Below are 23,202 nucleotides of genomic sequence, written 5' to 3' on the forward strand. Positions count from 1 at the left end.
AACGCCAGCAATCACCTCAGCACCACGAGTGCACAGCAGTCACGTCTTGGCACGACTGCTGTTTCTTTGGAAACCAGAGGCAGTTTTCAGCAATGCTTGATGGGTCGATCACTGAAAGGTGAAAATCTGATGACATGAACACGGCCTGGGAAGAAGTGACAGGATCAGCTGGCAAACAACCTTCGCAGCAGAGAGCCGTCCTCCCTTGTTAGCCCCTATTCAACAAAAAGGTCGCAAGAACTATTGGCCCTGGAAGCTAAGAAGGTTCCTCCAGCCAGATGCTGTCTCAGTTTGGTTGGCAGTCTAAAGACCTGCAGAGATTCTGCAAATTCCTCTGCTGATACATCAAAAAGCTTTAAAATTTCTGGTTGGTTGAAATTTAACTAAACAAGACCACAAATACACACACAGTCACTGAAGTCACTTCTTGGGTGTTTACTTCAACTCCTGTAGACCAAAACCTGCTTCTTTTTTTTTTTTTTTTTTAAACCAACTGGAGACACAGGTTCTGTCCCTTAAAATGGCGTAAGACACCTCCCCCCAAACGCCAAGCGCCTTGGACCCATTAAGATGCAGGATACTGTAGAACTGAGAACCAAGAGCGTGCTGGTGGTTCAGAGTGGTGTCAGCTGGGCCTGGGAAAGCATGCACATTCTCTGGCTTTGATTACATAGACATTAAATCTCTCTCTCTCTCTCTCTCACACACACACACACACACACACACACACACACACACACACACACACACACACACACACACACACACACAAGCAGCTGAGGGCCTCAAGACAGGAAACATTAACGCCAAAATGGGGAGTTGTTGGCAAAGGTCGTTTTTTGCTGCTAAAAATATCCTCCAACACAGCCTGAAAGCATCCTGGCCTGCGCTGGTTGTCAGTTACACAAGAATCTGAGGGGAAAATAAAGAAATGAGAAGAAAAAAAATGCAGGAAAACAGTCCAATCCAGAGAGATTGTGTAAAGGGTTTCCCCTGGAACTGGGGATCTGTTTTGTTTCCAAATGACCAAAGGTTGTGTTTGTTCCTGCGGGTGAGGTCAGACTTTCTCCGGGACTTAATGTAGGAGGTGGACAACAAACACAATGCATTGTGGGTTGAGAACGGACGTTGTTGCTGGAATGAGGAGGGATGAAGGAGCTCTGCCGCCCTTTCAAAAAGAAACGCTAAAAAGTATAAACGAAAGAGCCACGGTAACATCAGCGCTCATAAATACAGAGTCTGTATTCCGGTTTAACTGCTGTCACATAAATTGATTCAGCTCAAAGGAAAAGTGAATGCAAAACTGGTACAATTACCGGATGTAGCTGCTGCCTCTGAAAAAACAAACAATAAAGGGAGGAAATGATAGCATGTAGCAACATTTGCAGCATGTAGCACATACTGTAGCTATGTTTGGCTCAAATCAAAAGCGTTACTGTATTAATGAGCATGTGGCTGGATAAAGAACACGTGTGTCCACACTACATGACACACTTGAGAGTTTGTGAGGAGATTTTTTTTTTGGGATGGTTTTGCTGTTGTTAGCCATCAGCAAACATTAGCTTCAAGCTAATATACTGTATGTGGCTGGCTCTTTCTGCATTCTGGAGTCACAATAAAGCGATGTAGGAAGGACAAAACACCCTCAAGACACCTATTGGTGAGCACTTGAAATACACTTATTTATTTAAATGGCCGTAGCACCACCCACTGCTCGTGCTGCAGCCTGGCAGGGTCATCGAGACTGCATGTGAATAACAGACTGACAACACAACAAGGCCAAATGTTTAACAGGCTGACGCCCCGTGATCGAGAGGTGTACTGTGTAACATGCTGTATCAAATCCTTCTTGAAATCCAAATTCATTTGAACCTCAGAAGAGTTCATAAATGACCAAAGTGATCAATCCTGACTCAAACGAGGAGTTCATTTCTTATTTCTGTTGAGCTTCTTATTCACCATCTGACCATCGCACAGCGTTATATTTACTGGGTGATTCATATTCATTTTTGATTCGTCTGATAACCTCCAACATTTTCTCCTTTCAGGGCTTGACAGTAATAATGCACAGTGCTAACGGTGATGTTACAAAAACTGCACTGATACTGCACTGGTCGAACTTACTGATGCTGCTGAGAGTACTGCAGTCCTGTCCATCACACTGACATGAACAAACAGTATTGCAGTACAATGTTGTTGTATAGTTCTCTCTTTACTGAGCTGCAAAATCGATTCCTGCTCATCGATACACAGGTTTGAGATGTCAGTCTCTCGTGCAACATCTGAAATTCCACATTGAGACCTGAAAATCTGGTCTGATCTGGTTAGAAGGCTCTCCGGTAAACACGCCCGTTGAAACAAAGACGGTGTTTGATGCTGGTGGTGCTGCTCTCACTAACAGCCGATTTTCTGAGCTGCACTTTCAAACCTCTCCAGGCTACATGACACATGATCTTAGAGAGATCTCGCTTCGAAACACTCAGAAAGCCCCTCGTGTTTAACTGAAAGCTGATCAGCGCAGCCTACTCCTGGCCAGCTGGGGTCAGCTGAGCGAGCTGCAGCAGCTCAGTAGGGGTCACACTGGAAGCCTGGACACAAATCACATGTACAAAGCAAAAAGATCCGTCAGATGAACCATGCAAGCAAGTACAAAGTTCTTTTCTTTCTTTGCAGAGCAAAAAAGTTTGTGACTTTGGTCAACAAGAAAGATGAAAACCAATTCAAGGAGTCCGAGGAACGGTGGCAGGGAAGCAAGAACCACGCTTCCAAAGTCCAAAGTAATCTTGACCTCTCATCACCATCCCTTCATGCAGGTATTGATATTTATTTTGTTCTTCATCAGTATCCGTCTTTTCTCATCATCAGTGATGAGGAAACAATAACGATATGATTTATAGGCTTTTCCAAATGTTTTGTATTAGTGTGGTGGATGATTTTGGCCAGCACTGTGTTGTCCTGTGTTTTTTCTTTTTTTCCCCTTGGGATGATTCAGAAAGAGATGTTGGGACTGATTTACATTCATGACATTAATCAAGGTGCATTGATGTCATTTTGGCCAGCAAAGTTGTTGCTCTTTTCTTCAGCTGACCACCAAATTCTTGTCGGTTCAGTCCAGAATCCAGAGGATGTTTATGCCAAGTTTGATTCCCTCGGTCGCTGAGTTAAACACGCAGCCGTACATGGTCACGGCTCCCACCCAGCATCATACCTGGAGCAGGATTTATGATCCTTCATATCGGAAATGTTGACCTGATCATATGCTCCTGTCAGGTGATGCTTCAGGCTCACATTCACAAAGAGGTCAAAGGTCAGAAACCTGCCAGGCTGACATTGCCACAATGAGGGTTTTAAATTGGACTATTCAAGTAACAGTGCACGTGTGTTTTTACAGTGAGAGGGACATGACGATTGAAGAAGTCAATGGCTCCTTTCAGCGACACGCACTCACAATCTCGCTGACACACACACACACACACACACACACACCAAGTCCTCGGGACCACTGCCCCCCGTGACCTCTGTAGGTGCTGCTGAGCACGTAGAGCTCATACGGAGATTTGATCACATGACAGATACGATCAGAGCCCCAGAGACGTTTGGGATTCACATCTCAGCCTCCCTGGTCAATGACACACTGCTCCACAGAGCTTCAAAAAGGCTCCTCACACTACTTTAATGGCATTCTCGTGTTAGAGTCCACGGCGGCAGCCATGCATGCTGCAGATGGTATCCAGTGTAACACGCAGTGTGACATCTGCATGGACGCACCGAATGAGCTGCTGGAGGCAGAGATGCACTTTGCACACCACCGTAACAGAAGTAGTCTGGGTGGGTGAGCATGGCGGAGTTCTGGCTGTCATCATTCACACCCCTGCAGCAGGAAGCTGCTTTGCTGCTGCCTATGACTGCTTCTCGTATAATTGAACTTCAGCAAAATGTTCCCCGAATGCATCGTGGTGAGGGAACAATAAATGTTCAATTTATGTTGAACAGTACAAGAACAACAGTTATGGTGAGTTGGAAGTGCAGCCACACTGATGCAGCATGCAAGGCTGGCAAGTGAAGCACCTGGAAAAACATCGCATATCAGCAAAAAGGCTGATGACTCCGTGGTTTTTGTTAGCTTAAAAGTGCTAAATGTGCTGCAGTAACATTAGCTAGTAGTGCTAGCAGCACGCCTGCAGCTAGCTTGAGCTGGTTTTTTTTAATGAACATCAGTACATTTTGTAACCGCGATTCGACCACCTGCAATAGTCAAAGTGCAGCAAGACAAAATATTTGTTAAGTACCAAGTCAAATGTTATAATAAATATTGTGGGGCATCAGAGCCGTCCTGCCTACTCATCAAATTCTACAGACGTAAGATAATATCTGTGATACGGCTCAGGATGAAAACAAAATCCCATCGCTATCATTAATGTTGGATTTAAAGTAAAAATGTAATGATGATGTAAAGACAAAAAATTCCCTCTAACACCACACATCACATCCCAATTGTAATCCTGGGATGTGATGTGGTATTTTTTCACATTTGCGCACCCCTGGTGGATGACATGGCCCTGATTGAGGCATCGCAAATTAATCTAAAGGAAATAAGTGATTAAATCAAATAAACGGAATCAAAAAGTGCCGGCTGTTTGAATTCCCCAGCCTCACCAAAACCACCCCAATGTGACTGCTGTACACGAACGGAACATATTGAATTATGGCATAATGGAGCAGCATAAGCAGAGATTTGCTGTCAGCCCACCGGGCTGTGCTGAGTCACATACTGCAGTGGTCTAAATATAGCATTGTGGGTAATGTAGTCTGGCCATCACTCCTGACCCCTGCAGATCAAACTTTACAGAACTGGATCTGAGGAGAACTGTCAGAAATGACGGATGACAACAATCAGAGTGACTCTGATTGTTACCAACACAGCGAGGACTCACTGACTTCTTCTGTAACACACACACACACACACACACACACACACACACACACACACACACACACACACACACACACACACACACACAGCAAGGAGGTGAGGGGTGTCTCTGAAACCACTTTAGTGTTGAGCTGACTGTCTGGCGGGAGATCAGGTGGCTGTGGGAAACACTCTCTTTCCTAATGTCTCGCTCTCCAGCAACTTTCAAGAGAACTGTTGACGAACAACAACAATTTTGGAACGTTCCCACCGAGCGGCAGAATCAACCGGGATTTACTGTTCGCTGTCAGAAACACAACCAAATTCTGTGCAGCAGCTCAGGAATGTACATCACCGCTCACTCGTACCAGAGTTATAAATGGAATATGAAAAAGACTCGAGCAGAACGAGGGGGTTAGACGGACATCCCAGACAACGTAATACACTGGCACTGTTGCCATAGCAACACACCAAGTGGAAAATCTACCGAGCACAGAGACAGGGATGAAGGGTGAGAAGAAAAAAAAAAAAGAATGGATATGGGAGAACACGCTCGCCAACCAGCACACAAAGTAGAGGCTGGGCGTGTGATGAAGAACAAATGGAAGCAGCCGTGCACACAGAGTGGGAGGGAAGATGCTGCAAACACGCAGAAATACACCGAATTACGTCACGTCTGCAGCCTCTGGGCGACAAGGAGGGCCACAGCAGGACGCCACTTCCTCCTCGTGACATGAAGACAAACTCATTTTGAGAAGAGATTCAGAATGGAAACATTTGTTCATCAGACACCTTCTTTGCTGTCACGGTAGGAAGAGAACAAGAGTAAGAAATAACAAAAACTGACTGACTTCCAGTCAGCTGCTCCAGGGTCAGGGACCAGGTTCTGGATTTAGTTTCACATATAGTTCATTATTCTCCAGGGTGATGGAAATACCAAAAGGGACCTCAGAAGGATAGCAGTGTGCATGCGTGTGTGTGTGTGTGTGTGTAGCTGAGCCAGCAGTAGTCACACCAGTTATTACGCCTGGCTGATGGCTGTTAATGCTGTGGATTAACACTCACTAACTGAACACACACACACACACACACACGCACACGGAAATGACCATCAAAACACTGGTCTGCCCTCCATCCAACACGGGTCTCCCATCCAGTGTTTGTGGGAAACATCCGCCAGCCCTACTTGCCCCTCACGCACATTCTCTTGCTGTACATTGTCGTCATCTCTACTTTCCCTGTAGGGAATTAGCGCTGCCTTCTTGGGGATCAGCGCGGTGAGACACTTCGTGGAGCCACAGCAGATTTTATTGTCGTCTCTTTCACAAGACTAATCTATTAGAAATCAAGAAAACTACATTATACTTGATGTGAAAAACAAGCACATACCATCAGCGACCAGCTGGCCACAGACGGACATATTCACTCAAATCAGGCTTTGGCGTCACGTTCATACTACAGTTAGAGAGTCAGCCAGCGGGGCAGAGGGATGGAGACAAGCTGCAGCTGGTCAGCGCGGTCTGTGACGTAGACACCCACTGGACAGGAGCCTCAGAACTAGACAGAGATGTTCCAAAGGGAGGCTGGACTAGAGGAATGACATCAACCTGGGCTGGTCACTGAGAACAGGTCGCCGATGACATGAAATACACAAGCTGATGTGGACTGACGGGGAATTGCTGGTTCAAAACGCAATTAATTTATTTTAGTCAAGTAATTTCTTATCGACAATTAACCGATAATCGATGAATTGTTTGCATCCCTAGATCAGTCAGAGTCAAACCTGCTTCTAGTGGTTGGACAATAGCGAACCAGCTAAATATGACAGAGGGTTCTCTCACTCGCTCCACATGGATGACACTTTCTTGTCTACCAACCTGTATGTTAGCCTCACCACGGGTTCCCCACCAAAATCCTCACAAAAAACATCATTTCAATGATTTGAGAAGCTTTAATGCCACCGTTAGGACCACAAAACCTCTGTAGACAAGGGAGCCGGATGTTCAACAATGCTCACCTACTTTCAGGTTTTGGAACTTAATCCTATGCCACTCTATTACAGCTCAAGCAGGAGGTGCTTATGGGAAATGGAGTCTAGGTTCCAAGGAACACAACTGCTTTTGTCCAAAACACAGGGGCCTCAAAAAGGGGCTACTGGCTTCTTGAATATACCTGGCACACTCCCCCAAAAACTTACAGAAAAATCCACGTACAGATGACAAAATCTACTGTAGCAAACAGCATGTTCTCACACACACACACACACACACACACACACACACACACACACACACACACGCATCGCAATCCTCACTGATGCAGCCTCTCATCTCATTAAACAGGACTTGGCCTTGGACTTACAGAGCTCTCTGCTTCCCATGCCCGCTGAGTGTGTGTGCATGCAACAGAGCACGCCTTGTGTTGTTGACCTCTGGGACAATACTGGATTGTGACATCAGGAAACGTCCTTAGAGAGCTGCCAGAGACAGAGAAACGGATGGAGGGAAGGACTCTGGGGCAGTAAGAGGGTACAGAGGGGGACATGAGAGGCGGGAAGAGGAGAGGGGCATTTGGGGTTGAGTGATGAGGGTTGAGGCAGGACCGAAGGGTTGGATGAGGGAGAGAAAAGCTTCAATGGGAGAAGGAGGAAGAGAAAGAGGGAATAATGGGGGCTGGAGGGAGGAAAGTGGATCCACACGGAGGCTGAGGCTTAATTAAAGACAATAATGTTGTTTTTGTTGCCTTCAACAACAACAACAGGCCTCTCAGCCGTGGCCTAGTTGCAGAGGGAACGACAAGGAAGTCGAACGGTGCTGGAAGAGAGGACGAGTTGGAATTAGACGGCAGAGAGCGGGAGAGAGGTGTCAAATATGTAAAGACGTAGCGTGAAGTTCTCTAGGTTATAAAGATGCTGCCAATATGAAGACACACAGGTGAGGAAGCACAGTCAAAGTCCAACCCTCTCTACCATGCAGGTCTAAGAAAGTCCACAACTCACGTCCCCGCTTCGGTGCAGCACTGCAGGGAGGAGCCGTTTTTGCAGGCTACACAGAAGTTAAGCACAGCAGGCTATCGGCTCTGCAGCAAACAAAAGTTAGTGAGAAATACACATGTGAACACTTTTTTGAGCAACAGAGTAACCGCAGTTGTTTGTAAGTACAAGCATTATGCTATACTGCATATTACAGTATAAGTTACCATCACCACAACTACTGTAGCTTCATCCATTTGCTAACACTAATTTTAAGATGCATAAACATTTTGAAATTCACAAGTGAGTCATTTTTAGTATTTTAATCCATGAAATCAAACATTAAATATACTAAACTGGTGCAAACCACAGACCCCATTTCAGGTATAATCCTGAACTCAAATGTGCAATATTTTAAATGAATTCAAAGAAAAAAAAAACAACTACATAAAGAAATAGAAGTGGAATTAAAAGGAATCTGAGCTACTGAGATGACCTCCGTCCTCAGAGGGAAACTGTAGCTATCAAACACCTTCCAACCTTGAACAAAGAAACATTCCTAAATGGAATAACTGTAAATGTGCTGCGCATCAGCTCGGAGCCACTTAAATACACAACATATTGCACATATGTGTATAAAACCAGAAATATATATTTGATATATTTGGCCTGGCTAATATCAGAGCAGGCATTTAATGCTAAACAAGCAGAGTCCAGTTTTGGTTCGAGGTCGGATTCTGGTGCAGCAGCTCGGTTTTCACAGTATGTTGATGTTGTTATGTGTAACACTAAACTCTGCTACCACCTCTCCAACATGATCATGTGTGTGTCACAGTGAATGTGTGTCCGGCTGACCGTGAATGGCATCTTCTCTCTCCCTTTCTGTGTGTGTGTGTGTGTGTGTGTGTGTGTGAAGCGCGTGTGTGTGAAGCGCATGCCATCTTGCTCAGATTTCTCTTCCACTCTTGGCAGTAACAGAGCTATTTTTTCTCTGCCACCACTTCCCTCTCACTCACTCATTCACTCTCTCTCTCTTTCTACTTGTTGCCAGGCAACCGCACTCATAAATGTGCTGCCTTCTGATTGGCTGAAGGTATCCATGTCAGAGCGAGACAAGAGTGGAGACAAGCATGCAGACACTTTTATAAATACACAAATATTGCGCTGCTGTGGCGTATATCCGTGCTCCTTTCCACCGCCATGTGTTCGTGGCACGCAGGCTGAACCAAGCCTCTGATGCTCATGTGTGTGTTCACAATTGCTTCGCATGCACCGTGCAGCGCCCTCACGTTCGCACACACATCCCTGTGAGCTAATGAGCATGCAAGCAAGAACTTTGTGTGTGTGTGTGTGTGTGTGTGGGGGGGGGGGGGGTGCTGTGGAAGGGTGAGTAGTGGTATTACCCAGCAGGCCGTCCTTGCAGGGGGCTGCCGTATTAACTTAAGGGGCCTCATCTAAGCGACCTCGTCCTCCCAGCCAGAGTCACCGCCGCAGACCTACCAGGCAGCCAGCTAACACCAATCATGCTTTTGATTATTTTGTAAGAAATGCAATAAAAATGTTCATATTAAATGTGCAGTTTCAAATTATGTGAGGTATGAATGAATCCCTGTCTGAATCAACTCAGTCTTTACTTTTTGCTTCTCCTTTGGTGACAAGTGGATGTTTTTCTGTTCCGGCTAAAAACACATGAGGTTCAGAGATGATGCCTCACCAGGTTTAAAGAACGAGGCCAATTACACGAAAGTGGACTTTAATTTACCCCATTAAAAATGTTAAAAACAGTTTTTCTAAGCACAATTGGACCTACATGACCTGAAAAGTATCTTCAGCTAACAACCATCGGCCAGAGTCATCAGGTTTTCGGATTTTATGTCTGTCCAATTCTTCTTACCATGATGTCCCACAGGTCCCCCGAGACTCAAGAGAGAACTGAAAATATTCAAAGGTCAAAAATGAAGGTCACTGTCTCCTCATATGAACACGAAATCTCAAGAACCCTAAGAAGGAGTGTCTTCAAATTTAGCACAAACATCCACTGGGACTCAAGGATGAAGTCAAACCATTTTTAGTGTTCAAAAGATCCAGTTCACACCATGGAGACAGTGTTTCTACCTCACAATTTGAAAACCGCATCAGTCTCAACTTGAGTTAAAAAAGGCCGATACAGCCCACACCTGCACAGGTTTAAAGGGTAAGTAAAAGAGAGTCATAGCAGGAACAGGGGGACATATTTGGAGTCCAGAAAGCCAAGTGCAACAGTAGAAATGCTGCAGTTCCTGGAAGAATTTCTATGTTGCCTACATACGTGTGATCAGGCCAGGAGCGAAGCGATACGACTGCTCGCACACACTTCCTGGCTCTTGTGGTGTTCAGGGTCCATGCGACCTCAGTTTGGTTCAAATATGATCACATGGTAGCTGAACAACCAGGCTGGACGATGTTGGTTTGTAGCTGCTTGTGCTAATGAACCACGAGCTGTGAGTGTGCTATCGTCTAGTGCTAATGCTACGCTACCTCAACCAACAACGTGCAGCCAGGACCATTGCAGTTAATTATTATCCAGAAAAAACAACAATGATATTCTTTTTGCTTTTCTACAACAGCGAATTCACCAGTAAGATGGATAGCACATGTAGGTGATGGATGTACTGTAGTAGCAGGCATGTAAACATCAGCAGCTCAGTGCTACAAAACAGCGCTGTCACATGATAAAAACGTCCCAATGGAGCAACATTCAGCTTGAAATGAGTTAGTTGTGTTAATTAAGGTTTGTTTGGACAGTTGTACAGGGCCGTGTCCTGTGTCTTTGGAGACAGCCTGCCCATGGACACTTATTCAGCCACGCAACAGTCGTCTCTTTACTGTAGAGCTCTCTGTCTTTGCTCCTCAGAGGCCTGAAACAATCACCAACTGTTGGTCTGCATCATTTCACCACCATTTGAACACATCAGCTATCGTTTCTCCACACAGCACCACTGTGCCTCAGAGCCGGCGCTCTGTTGACAGCAAGTAAATGAAGTCTTCGCTTTTTTGTGTCAAGCTTTAAATGTGCTGTACGGATGGAAGGGTCATGATTTTTGAGTTTTTGCTCTGTATCTTCCTGGCAGTCGTGTGTTAAAGATGCCAGCAGGAGGCAGTGATGCTGATGCACCTAAATGGGTTTTGTCCTCGTGACACCGTGATGAGAAAAATAGCGTTTAAAGGTGCCGCTAACAACAGCCTTTAATGCATGCAACCAAACTCATGTACGTGAGCCCGAAAATAACAAGGATGTCCCACACACCACATTACCTGACGTGGCACCACATCTGGGGAGCACTGCGGACTACCTCACGCTTCCTCCATCACGCTTCCTCCATCACATGGAGGTGTTGGACTCATCTTTTCACCTGATGGTGAAAAGATTCACCAGGGGGGTGCATGGGAGGACCAGGAGGGTGTTGAAGGCAACAAAAACAACATTATTGTCTTTAATTAAGCCTCAGCCTCAGTGTGGATCCAGTGCAATGTTACAACAACGATCAGGACACAAACCATCATCCTGCCTCCCACCAGCAGATGCGACCAATTGTCTGTGAAATTGGTCGAGGAATGTTCACATGATATTTGCATTTGTGAAAGTGTAACTTCATCATCACCAGTGTGGAACTGAATCAGACTGAAGGACATGTTGAGGTATAAAATTTGTCAGCTCGTTCACTAAAGGACATCAGGCAGGATGTTTTGAGTCCTGTGGTTTTTAATCCTACAAGGCTGCTAATGTGCTCCACATTGAGTTGGACTCTTTTCTGTGGCCAGTTCATTGCGCTTGAGAAGGTTCTGGAGAACAGGAGGTGACTTTGAAGAACGGTCACATTGCTCGGGAAGCCACCCTTTCTAAAAAAAATAATAATAAAAAAAAAAGTTGGAATTTTTAAACAGCAATAAACAGTTGTCAAATTAAAGCTCTTGCCGCTGTAAAATTACAGTAAAGTTCTGGTCCGGGTCATTGGCCGCTTCTGTCACACCAGCAAGATTATGACTTTCTCAAAATCAAGACCACATTTCTCATAAACTTCACTGCTTCCTGTCCCCCCCGCCCCCTTCTCAGGCTTGACTGAAGATAAACATGTTGGAAATTAGTTTTCCAGCTTTGTTTCTCTCCCTTCCTCTTGATATAAACTGTCTCCAAACACTGTTTATTCCCATAAAGCAGAAACGTTCATGTTGGTTTCCTGAGCCGGTGACGATCATTTAGCGTCTGTAAGAGGTCTAATCAAAAAAGCATCAAGACAAAGCGCCTGTTTTGCATCATCAGCCAGAAACCTATGTTCCTGATGGCAGCGCGTAATCTAATTTAGCCTCTAAAGACACAACAGTGCCATCGTTCACAGCTTAAACAGAAGCTTGGCTACACGGAGGCCAGAAAAGCAAACTTATAAAACACAAGCTGTTACAGTGAATTCTGGTGCAGGTACCAGCATCGCCCGCTTCCTAGTACATCAACTCAAACCGAAGACCATCAGGATGTGGAGAACGCTGCTACAGCTAAATCCGTAAAAAGCATTATTCCCCCCACACAGCTATTAGCATGATATATGAGGTTCACACCTTGTATTTGGATGCAGCCTGGTAATAAAACCGCTCCTAATTCTATTCAGATCATCACTCTCGTCATCTCACACGTACGCTCAGGTGCAAACAGTCGCACTTTATCGCTGTGCTGTGTGAAATGAGCGTACTGGGACTGAACCAGTGTTTACTGCCCCTAGAAGCAGAGAGAGAGCCAGAGTGAAGCGATGCAGCATCATCATCTTTATTTTGAGACCAAAGGAGGAGAAGTTGAGTATTAATAGTACAAAGGCGTTTTCTACAGAACTGATCAATAAAATCTCTTCAAACCACAAATTAGCTGCAATGAATGGCAGCAGTGGGAGCAAACTGGAGGAGTCTTCGGATAAAAAAACGGTCTGTACCTGCTTTAATGCTGCAGGAAACACTTCCAGGTTTGATTTCAGAGAAAAAGATCTCACCATTTTAACATTTTCAGAGTGAATGTTAAGCAAAAACCTAATTCTTTCCATGCAAAGACGGTTTATTTTATAACTCCTGAGGGTTTGCTGCTGTGCCTTGGCCACTACCATTCACTGTGCTGCGCTAACTAGCATCGGTCTCAGCTCCAGCACCAGCTCCCACTGCCGCTCAGAGGGCAGGGTCTCTGTCCACTTCTCTGACTCTGGAGCCAATGGACAAAAGTGTGTCCCTTTGATCTGAATATGAGGGCGGCGAGCAGCCATTACTGCTGTAAATATGACGGTACTGTTAACTTAAGCACTCAGACATGTTGTTTCTAAATCACACCCATTCAAAAGTGTGATTGTGTTACTACGGAACTGTGTTGTGTGTTGTGAATGTGTGTGTGTGTGTCCCCACTGATACTGAAGCAGGAATGGCGAGGAGGGAGGGAGGGAAGTGTGCCAAACAGGCAGGTTACTTCAGATACCAAGCGCACACGACCAGTTTGCTCTGGGGAGAGTGAATGTTTGGGCTATAGGAGGCAGCGGAAACACATCTGAAAGTGCACTCAAATCCAACCCTCACCAGGGAGTTCACAAACACTCGCGCACTTCCTCCTGCTGGATTTCACCCGCTTGCCGAACCCTCTCGCTCGCTCACACACACATCATCACAGACACAAGAAAAACTGTTTTTCTCATCTTCTCTGCTGCATTGCCAACTTCAGAGGAGGAAAAAAAACACGCCCTGGACAGAGAGCTCCATCCAGCTGTATGGGATGGTATCAGACACCTTCCACAGGATTGGCTGCACCATCACTGATCATGCACACTGTTATTATTCTTTCCTAGGTCCTGTTTGAAATATCACTTCAGTCCTGCACACACCTGGTTTACTGTAGGACAGCTACGTCAAAAAAATACAGCTGAAGTACGAGAATGTCTGTAAATATTTGCAAGGAGCAACAGATTAATGAGAGGTTCATTTATTTACCGTTAGCAGTCACAAAGACCAGATCTAATGAGTCATTTATTCACTCCGTGTCTTCAGGTCCAACCTGTCACGTCACAACCTGCCGTCCCTGCTGACACGAGGCTCAAGCTGAGGACAGACCGGCCAAGTCTCCGGTGCTCCTGGTCTGCACGACGAGGCAGACTTTACTTAGTCAAATCTTATTGGCTTCATCAGCTCACCTGAGTATTTTACAGCTCTTCTCTGCCAGACCACCTACCGTCACAGCCGTCTGTCTCTGGCTTTGACCCGCTTCACCCTTGTTTCCCGTCTGGCTTTGGTTACTTCCTCTAACTGTCTGTACAGTGAAGCGTGATTTAGAGGTCAGAGAGAACAGCTCAGGTAAGCGCAGGGTTTTTCAGGGTCATGATGGTCATCAGTCATTATAACTTACGCAGCAGGACATGTTTGAGATACCAGATCAGAACAGCAACAACTACCAACCCTAGTATTCCCCTGGAGAACTGCGTCACCATTCCTGGACGATCTGAGTACTGATAGAGAGAGAGAGAAGGGGGGGGTCTCAGGGAGGAAGGAAGCTGCACAGACGGGGGAGGAGCATCTAGGAGAAACACAGAAGCTCTGAGGAAGGAGGTGCTCATCTTCGGCTCAACAGCTCTTGCACTAGTTGACCTTTGCATGTTATTGACCACACAGAAAAGAACCACCTGAGCGTGTCAGCAGCTAAAACCACTCTCATGGACGGACTCTGACACAGACAACTGCTCAGTAACATTATGTTGAAGCAGAGCTGCAAACACAAAACATCTTACAGCTCAAAGTATCTCCTCGTTTGTTGATTCAACTTTAGGAAGACAACGGCCATCTCAGTGCTAGAACTCAGCAGCAGGAAACAGGACCACTTCAGGTCCAGAAACAGGAGTGTTGTTACAAAAGCAGAGCGCAGCATCATCAGTGCACGCACGCACACAAACACACACACGCTTTCATAGGCAGCACATTGATATAGCAAATGTCAGAGAGACAGAGAGCATCATTATTGGTGCGTCTCCTGCCTCCATCCATTTAACAGATCTATTAGAGGACATCACACGCTGAGAGGCAGCAGAATTCTGACAAATGGACTCCAACAGGAATGAGTCATCAGCACACACAGCACAAAGACTCCGACGCAGTTGACATCTCTGTGCTAGCATCATTTATCTTCTATTTTTGTTGGTGTGTGTTGGCCACATGTGTAATGAGCTGACGGAGCTTGATAGCTTCCTGTCAGACCTGTAAAAGCAGCACGAGCTTCTTCCTGTATCGTCTTGTCAGAGCCCACCTGGGGCCCCACACACACACACACACACACACACACACACACACACACACACACACGCACACACACACCACTTTCTGGCAGCTGGAGCAAATACGTAGCAACGTGAGGAGGAGAAATCCCCTGAAATCTCCCAGCGTAGTATTCAGATTGCCTTCAGTGGGCGGCGAGTGTTTGTCTGACCTTCTCAGCTCATGAGCTATTCAAACAAGTGCAGAGCTTTTAGCCTACACGCAGAATATCGGGGGTGTTGAGCTACTAGCACACAAAAAAACACACCGCTGACAACTGTAGGCATGGGAAAACTAGCAGAGTGAGTCCTGTACTGAAAATATCTCCACTGGACCAACAGTTTGGGTTGAGCCTGTTAGCTTCAGCTGCCACCAGCACGTCTCTCATAGGAGCCACAGACCAAAGGCTGAGCAACACGGCCGGTCGGAGACTCCGGTCACAACAGCCAGTCTGGGCAGCGCTGCTCGGATTCGACTGAGGATTCTGTTACCGCATGGAACATTTCTCTCTTCATGTGTGTTCAGAAACATACTTCAGTGTATGGCTGTAAACTGAGAATGTTTGCTATTCGTGCACCATGTTGGAAACAATCGAAGCACCACCCAGCTACACAGAGCTTCACCAATCACGTCGTCTTCTTCTTCTTTTTTTTGTAGGAAATTCCTAGGCTTCTTGAAGAAGCCGATGTGTGTTTATGAATGAGCCGAGTGTGATTACACACCACGTCCCCTTTTCATCTACTCTGACATTACACTCACACAAACAGCAAGATGACTGTGTTGACGTCCTTGTGTGTGACAAACATCAGTGGGACCCATCATCGCTCGAATTTTAATTGTCCTCACAGATCTTCGGCAGGAGGGAGAGATGGGAGTTTAACTTGTTAATATTTCTAAACCGGCAGGTCTGTTTGAGTGTTAATATCTCGTCAGCTTTATTTTCGTGAAGCTGCTGTGTGTGTGTGTTTGCTGCCGTTGCTGCTATACGGATGCGCTCATCGTGTCAGAGGAGTAAAACAGCTGCTGGCCGTCTTACCTCTGGTGTTGGTAGCCATGTCCGCCACCTTCTGAAAGGCGTCCAGGAAGGCCACCGCAGCCAGGACCGTGGTTCTAGACGGAAACACAGAAACACTCAATAATTACAGCTTAAATGATCCCACGATGGAGGTTGTTATTTTTCCTGAAGGCAGATTAATTCAGTCTTGTAGATTCGATGAGTGTGTTGTGTGGATCTGTTGTCTTACCGGAGCTGAGAATGCAGCTTGGTGGCCTTGGCGCTGAAGTCCTCCCACACAGGATAGGAGCACTGGCAACACATACACAAGCACACATTAATAACTACATAGAACTCGTTAATCAGCAATTCTGAACATTTTGATGGTTGAATAATCATTCACAGTCATACACAGGGTCCCACTTTTGAAATTTCAGTGTTTCTTGGTATTTTTGGTGGTAAATAAGATTTAATTTGAGTTGCTGATGAGACAAAACAAGACACTTGGAGAACCTTTTGAAACCCAAAACCTGCTGGCAGCTCTGAAAGGTGTGCTCTCCTTTTAAAAAACAATCAGAATTATTCAAAGAAACTCTTTGCAGTAACAAGATCGAGACCAGATGATAAAATGTCTTTACATAAAGACAATAAAGGAAGACAGAGACATTAAATAAAATGTTACAAACACGTGAAAATCTGTCCTTTACATAGAAACCCTGATCACGTGACTGAGACCAACAGTCAGGTGACAAACATTCGGGGAAATCTGAACAGCAGGGTATAAAAACCATCCTCATTAGAGGTTATAAAATACATGGATATGCACTTTTATATTTTAGTGTTGAGGGCATCGCCTTGGTGCTCTTCTACACAAACGCTGTTTGTGAGTTCTCTGTATCTGTGGCTGTGATTGATGCCGTTTCTACAGAGGTGAAGGACTTTACTGAATAAATCAGCTCGGTTTAACAGGACATGTAACAACACACGAGGTGCTTCAGAAGGTCGGTCCAGAAACCCCTTCGTACATTATAAACATATCCGATGGTGTCAGACTTAGCAGTCTGTTTATCATCGTCACCACTGGACGTTTTCATGATGAAATATATTCTTTTCTGTTTGCTGTCACATTTTCCAGTCACACTTTGCTCTCCCGCCGCAGTTCTCTTTCTCTCCGTGACGTTCCTTTATCACCCAAAACAAAGGCACCCCTCCTCTCCTCCTGGTGCACCCCCCTAATCTATCCACCCACACCCAACATCTACATGTGAGACACACACTGAAGACCTGACAGCCGCGGGCATCAGCAGATCACAGCGTTTGACTGTGGAGCAGCCGGGCTGGGTCTCCTCTGGAGGCTGCTGCTGCCCCCCGCCACCCCCCCCCCACCCCACCCCACCCCACCCCCTCCCCCAGCGTTCAAATATTACATTAGACTTGATCCAGGTTAACCTACAACCCTGTTAACTGCCTGCAAACACACACTCAGAATGTGAGTGTATGTGTCTGAAGGCCTTACATGAGCAGGAAGATCATACATATATTTATATATATATATCTATATATCTATCTATCTATATATCTATATATCTATATATATATATATATATATAAAAGGGAACTCAGAGTAAAGCAGGGTGATAAAAAGGTGAAGGAGAAGAGTAGGAAGGAAAACTGCGTGGATAAGAGTGTGTGAGTGTGTGTGTGTGTGTGTGTGTGTGTGTGTGTGTGGTGGGTTGGGGGGCGCGTTCTGTCATGATGTCAGCTAAGGGCTGCATACTCTTTGATCTGGCCTGTTTGATGTGGCATAATTTGATCTGAAATCACAGTCCCGTGTTCCCTCGCTACCAAAAGCTACTCCCTCCACTCGTCTCTCTCTCTCTCTCACACACACACACACACACACACACACACACACACATCCTTGTACTTATATCTTTGGGAGGACTTCCACTGACATAATACATTCCCTAGCCCCTCACCCTACACCTAACCATCTCAACTGACTACCTGACCCCTGACCTTGACCCTTAACCTAAACAGAGCCTCATTCTAACCTCGACCCTAAAACCAAGTCTTGACCTTCAAACGGCCCTTTGAAGATGTAAGGACTGGCTACAATGTCCTCACTCTGTTGGTTAAATACGTATTCTAGTCCTCACTATGTAGCAAGTACAAGAACACACACACACACACACACACACCTCCCTTCTCTTGCAGGCTGTTTGAAGTGCCCCGTGGAGCTTAAGTAGTGTGGATGGGAGATAACATGTAGCAACGGCGTCCTCATCCAGCCCACCACCTCATTAGCATATTCAGCCATTTGATCCAGTTTAAGCGCCTGGTGGCGGCTGACCAAGAGTCTTTACGTTCTCGTGTACCTCACACAGTCTTGAGGAACCTCTTCAGCTCCTACGTCAAGGTGAATACTTCCCAAGGACAAGAGGAACCCTTAAGCCCCTTCTCTAAAAAACAAAAACAAAAAAACCTCCCCCTGCTAGCACTTGCCTTCAGTCTGCAAAGGGATCAGGTTTGATCGGCGTTCACTCCAGAGAGGAGACGCAGGTGTTGAGCTCCGCAGGGATGTGGAAACAATGTCACTGATGCCATGTTTTTAGCATGACTAGAAACATGTCTGGGAGCTCCAGGTTACAGTGAAGAGTAAAAACATGGCATCAGTGAGGTTTTTGACGGCGTGTTGCAGGAGGCACTTTTAAGTTGTTGATTTTTTTATGTTTCCATGCTGGTCTATGTTTACCTCAAGCGTTTGGGAAATTACTGCAACTTTTTCCTGTGAAACTTCCTGTTCAGAAATGTCTCTCTATATGTGTTGTGTGGGTTTTTTTGTTTTTTTTTAAATGCGTTAGAGCTTTAAGACGGAAACCGATGTGGTCACATGGTAGAGGGATGATGTCAACGGTGGCCGTGGGGAATACACATCTGTGTGTGTGTGTTTGTGATGGAGAGGGAGACGGCGTGTGTGTGAAAAAGCTTTTGGATCATACAACAGTGCAGTATTACATCACCACTTCCTGTGTCACATAGCAAGTCAGCAAGGCATGCATGACTACCTCACTCTCACACACACACAAGCGCACACACACGTGCGCGCTGGAGGCTTGCTCTTTTCAGGTTGTCTGTCCATCCATCCTATCCTCATTAACCCTGCGAGCTTCTTGATTCTTTCTTGCTTCCCTTTCCATCCTCCCTGCCTTCATTTTCCGCTCTAAACTCCACTGAGCTGTTGAGCTGCTGCACAACAAACATGTGAGGGCAGATACGTGTGAATCAGTCTGACTGGACGATAAATGCAAACTTCCTAGTCAAAAATGACCTCCTACCACCTAAGGTCAAAGGTCAAGGTCACTGTCGCCTCAAATGTACACGGAACCTTAAAACTACTTTGAAAATGGTATAAAGATCCAGATCTCATCTTTTCAACTGGCGACAAAGACTTTCACCAGGGGGACGTGGCGAGCACCAAACTCCTCCCCCAGTCTTCCTTCACCTCAAAACGAGTGCCTTGATCAACCAGAGGAGGTGCTAGTGCGGCAACCAGGACCCTCCATCAGGGTTCTACAGAACGTGGAACCGAACCAGCAGCCCTGTAGTCTGTACTACCAGTGAGGTCACAGTACTCGAAACCCAGATTGGAGAAATCCATTATTTATTCTCAGTCGAGGACATGAACAATACGTTCATGTGACGCGTTCGTATAAAAATAGAGGGTAAATTGGACTTTTCAGCTGCCACTTGCTCCTACCAAGACCCTTCCAGCTTCCTCTGGCCCCACAGTGATAAACCCTCATTCCAGACACAGAGAAATATATTGACTGTTTTTCTCTCTGACATCCGTTTTCCAGTAATCCTCCGTTTCATCTGGTCCTGACTCTGGGCTCTGGGGTTCTGTCAGCAGTCCTTTGGCCTAGTTCTCAGAGTGCTACCACTGCACCCAGTCTGCCCACTACTCTATTGAGAACCCCACTCCTCTCACTACAGTGGATGAGAAGCTTACTGTCTCCTCTCATTCTTTTGTTCCCTTTGTTTCCCCCACAGCAAGACAGAAAAACAGAGGAAATCCAGCAAGATAGACAGAGGGAGAGAGAGGCCGGGCAGAGGCAGGCGGAGTGGGATGGACGGATTAGCCCGATTTTTTTGTTGTATAATCGAGCCAATTCACACGTTAAAAAGGGAAACGCAGGAAGCAAACAAAGGAGGCTAATTTCACAGAGCGTCATATGCATAATCGACTGGGACTTCTCAAATGATTCATTTTTATCGAGGCTGTGGATGGATGGATGGATGGATGGATGGATGGATGGATATCCCACAGAACGATGCCACTTATCATTCCTCTCCACTTCTGACAGGAAGAGCGGTTCAGGCGTTTGCTCTGTAGTCAGCTGCTCCAGTAGAGCCATTCAAACGTGCTTTCACAGGTAGAGCTGCCTGTGCTGTCTTAAAATACCAAAATACTTCTAATATTACTGTGCATATGTTCAAAGCCCATAAACTACATTCTTATAACACTGGATCTGAAGTGGGATTATAGTGTAGCCTGTGTTTAACTCAAGGACCGCAAGCCATGAGTTTGGATGTCTCTGTAGCTTAAACATATCAGCTGAGCGTTCGTGTTAGCTGCTATGGCTAGCAGGATATCCCATCTCTCTCCGATAGCATCTCATCTTAGCGACCAACATTCTGCTGTTTCTCAGCAGGGACCATCAACGTAGACAGCCCAATTTAAGACCTCCAGGAGTTGAACTGCAGGCTAACTATCCCCATTAGCATTAGCATGCTAGAGGGCGCAGCGCTCTCTGACAGCAGTCCAAATCTGTAAAATCATCTCAAAATTCATCGTCAGCTCAGATGTCCCTGCGCTCTTCCATGTCTGCAAACACGACAACAATTTCATTCTGACTTTTTAAAAGAACTTCATTGCAGTGAGTCACATAAAACAACAGGACATAAGTGACATCAGGGGAACGCTGAACGCCAGTATGCTTCTGCCGTGTAGCGTAGCACATGCATGTAGCTAATATGTGTGATGATAGCTTCCTCATCAGTAATAAGAGCGATCCTCCATCACGCTGAGTAAAGCAGCAGCGTTTGTTTCAGAGGAGAAGGATCAGCATGCAGATGAGCAGACAGGCTGCCTCGCTGCATAATTGATGAAGAGCAGCAGCTAATTCCAATCTAAACATCGTGATGAGGGGAAAGAGGAAACCATCTGTGTGTTGTTGTGTCTCGGCGCTGTGAGGCCAGAGATCATAGACGCCCCATCATTGAGACATCTGCACGATGGGATGACTCCACCATGTTTGGGTAAAACAATGTTCCTGAATGTCATGTAATATTCCAGACAGATGCATGTAATCAGTCGCTACGTGGCATTCTAGCAGATCGCAGCAGGAGCAAAGGAGAGACTGTTAGCTTTGGGACTTCTGCTGCTACAAAAGACAAGGTTGAAGCTGATACATGGCTGAACATGCAGGTCAAAGACTGGAAATATAGCCAGTTTGTCCGTCACGTGAATTCCTGCAATCTGCAGTTTTCTGTGCTGGTCCCCGTGATGCCAAGCCATCCCTGGAATCATCACTGTGACGCTTGTAGCAGCTGAAACTCCTTTTGTTTACTGGACTCCTGGATTAAATGGCAAGTGACCAAGAACCACATACCAGCACTGACCAAGCAACAAGCCGCAGACAAACACAAATGTGGTTTCATGGCTGGGAAGAAGTAGCAGAGCGAGAGTTTTATATTTGGGGAGGCCTGGGGGTGCCAGAGCGACCAGGGCTTGTCGAGGGTTCCAGCTCGGACCGATTCAGCCAAACAATGAGAAACCCATTCAACTAACATAAGTCCAGGATGTGAGATAACACTTGCATCCATGTTAATTATGTAGCCAGTCAATTTTTATTTTTGAAGCCTGATGTGATCAAAGCAGCCCACATAGAAAAAGAAAAAAAAACAGCACCCAATCTGACAGTACTGAGGCTCATGGCTGAGGGGTGTGGCCTGACTGCTGCCCCGCCACACATCACATCTCTTGCCAGCAGACAGATTTCAGCTCACTATCACTTTCAGGTCAAGGCTTTTTTTAAATTTTTATTTCTTTAAATATACAAGCCAGAATATAACAAACTTGAAAGATCTGAACGCAAGCCCAGACCTGACCACAAACATCAAGTTTTATTTTGCTGTATATTTACAAGCAGTCATCAATCATCTGGCCTCTAAAAGGTTGAAGATGACACGGAGATGTTTCCCTCCACGGCCCAGCTGGGAGACATTATTACCGGCTGCCTTCCAATCATGTAAAAGGCCGGTTGATGCTGGAGGTGTGTCCGTTACTCCACTTAGTGTAAATGGCGGCAACCGTTACTGCGACCTGCAGCACTTAGTGAGACATATATGGAGAGGACGCGGCCGACGGGGCTGCTTCTGAGCTGATAAACGAACCACTGCCAAAATACATTTAAGGGTACAAAGACAGTTTATCAAATAATCCTTCACACAGAGATATGACGAAAATAATTGATCAATTTCTGCTCCCACTCTGTGCCGGGAGGAAATTCACCATTTCCCTCGTCTCAAAGTCAATGTGTTTCCAGCGGCAAGCTTGAAATCCAGTTAACGCGTTTCGTCTTACAGCGTAAATATGACAATAAGACACTGCAGTCATGCATTTTGAAGCGTTTATACATTTCAAAAGCGGCAGTTGACACCAAGTGGCTGCTACAGAGACGACAGAGTTTATTGATTGTCATCACAATAAAACTGAGGAAGGGCAGAGCTAGTTGTGGGACAAGTCTGCAGCTGTGGTGTAGTTTGTTCATAGCGCAACGTTAGCTGAGTGCTGCTAACAATTGCCTTTACGAAGCGTTAGAAAAGTGGCGATTATGAGTGAAGATTGATTAGTTAGGTGTCAGAGGTGATTGAAAGGGAAAAAACTTCATCCCTGCAGCTCTCTTCATGAAAAAAAAACACGTTAACACAAGAAATGAGTTGTGATGTTCAGATTCT

General features: G+C 45.7%; 1 protein-coding gene across 4 annotated transcripts in view; it reads right to left on the bottom strand.

The window, feature by feature from the left end:
* mtss2b (MTSS I-BAR domain containing 2b) overlaps window positions 1–23,202 on the bottom strand; it is a 68,905-nt gene that overhangs the window by 35,190 nt on the left and 10,513 nt on the right. For all 4 annotated transcript variants that reach the window (XM_086190546.1, XM_086190537.1, XM_086190554.1 and 1 more), the window contains exons 2-3: window positions 16,430–16,491; window positions 16,222–16,295 (exon numbers count right to left, since the gene is read on the bottom strand). In XM_086190546.1, the coding sequence (XP_086046672.1) occupies window positions 16,222–16,295; window positions 16,430–16,491 (136 nt within the window). The remainder of the gene's footprint in view (window positions 1–16,221; window positions 16,296–16,429; window positions 16,492–23,202) is intronic.

The sequence above is a fragment of the Aulostomus chinensis genome, chromosome 2, assembly GCF_037954235.1.
Source record: "Aulostomus chinensis isolate RoL2024-O1b breed Wild chromosome 2, RoL_Achi_v1.0, whole genome shotgun sequence".
In the NCBI taxonomy this organism is placed as follows: domain Eukaryota; kingdom Metazoa; phylum Chordata; class Actinopteri; order Syngnathiformes; family Aulostomidae; genus Aulostomus; species Aulostomus chinensis.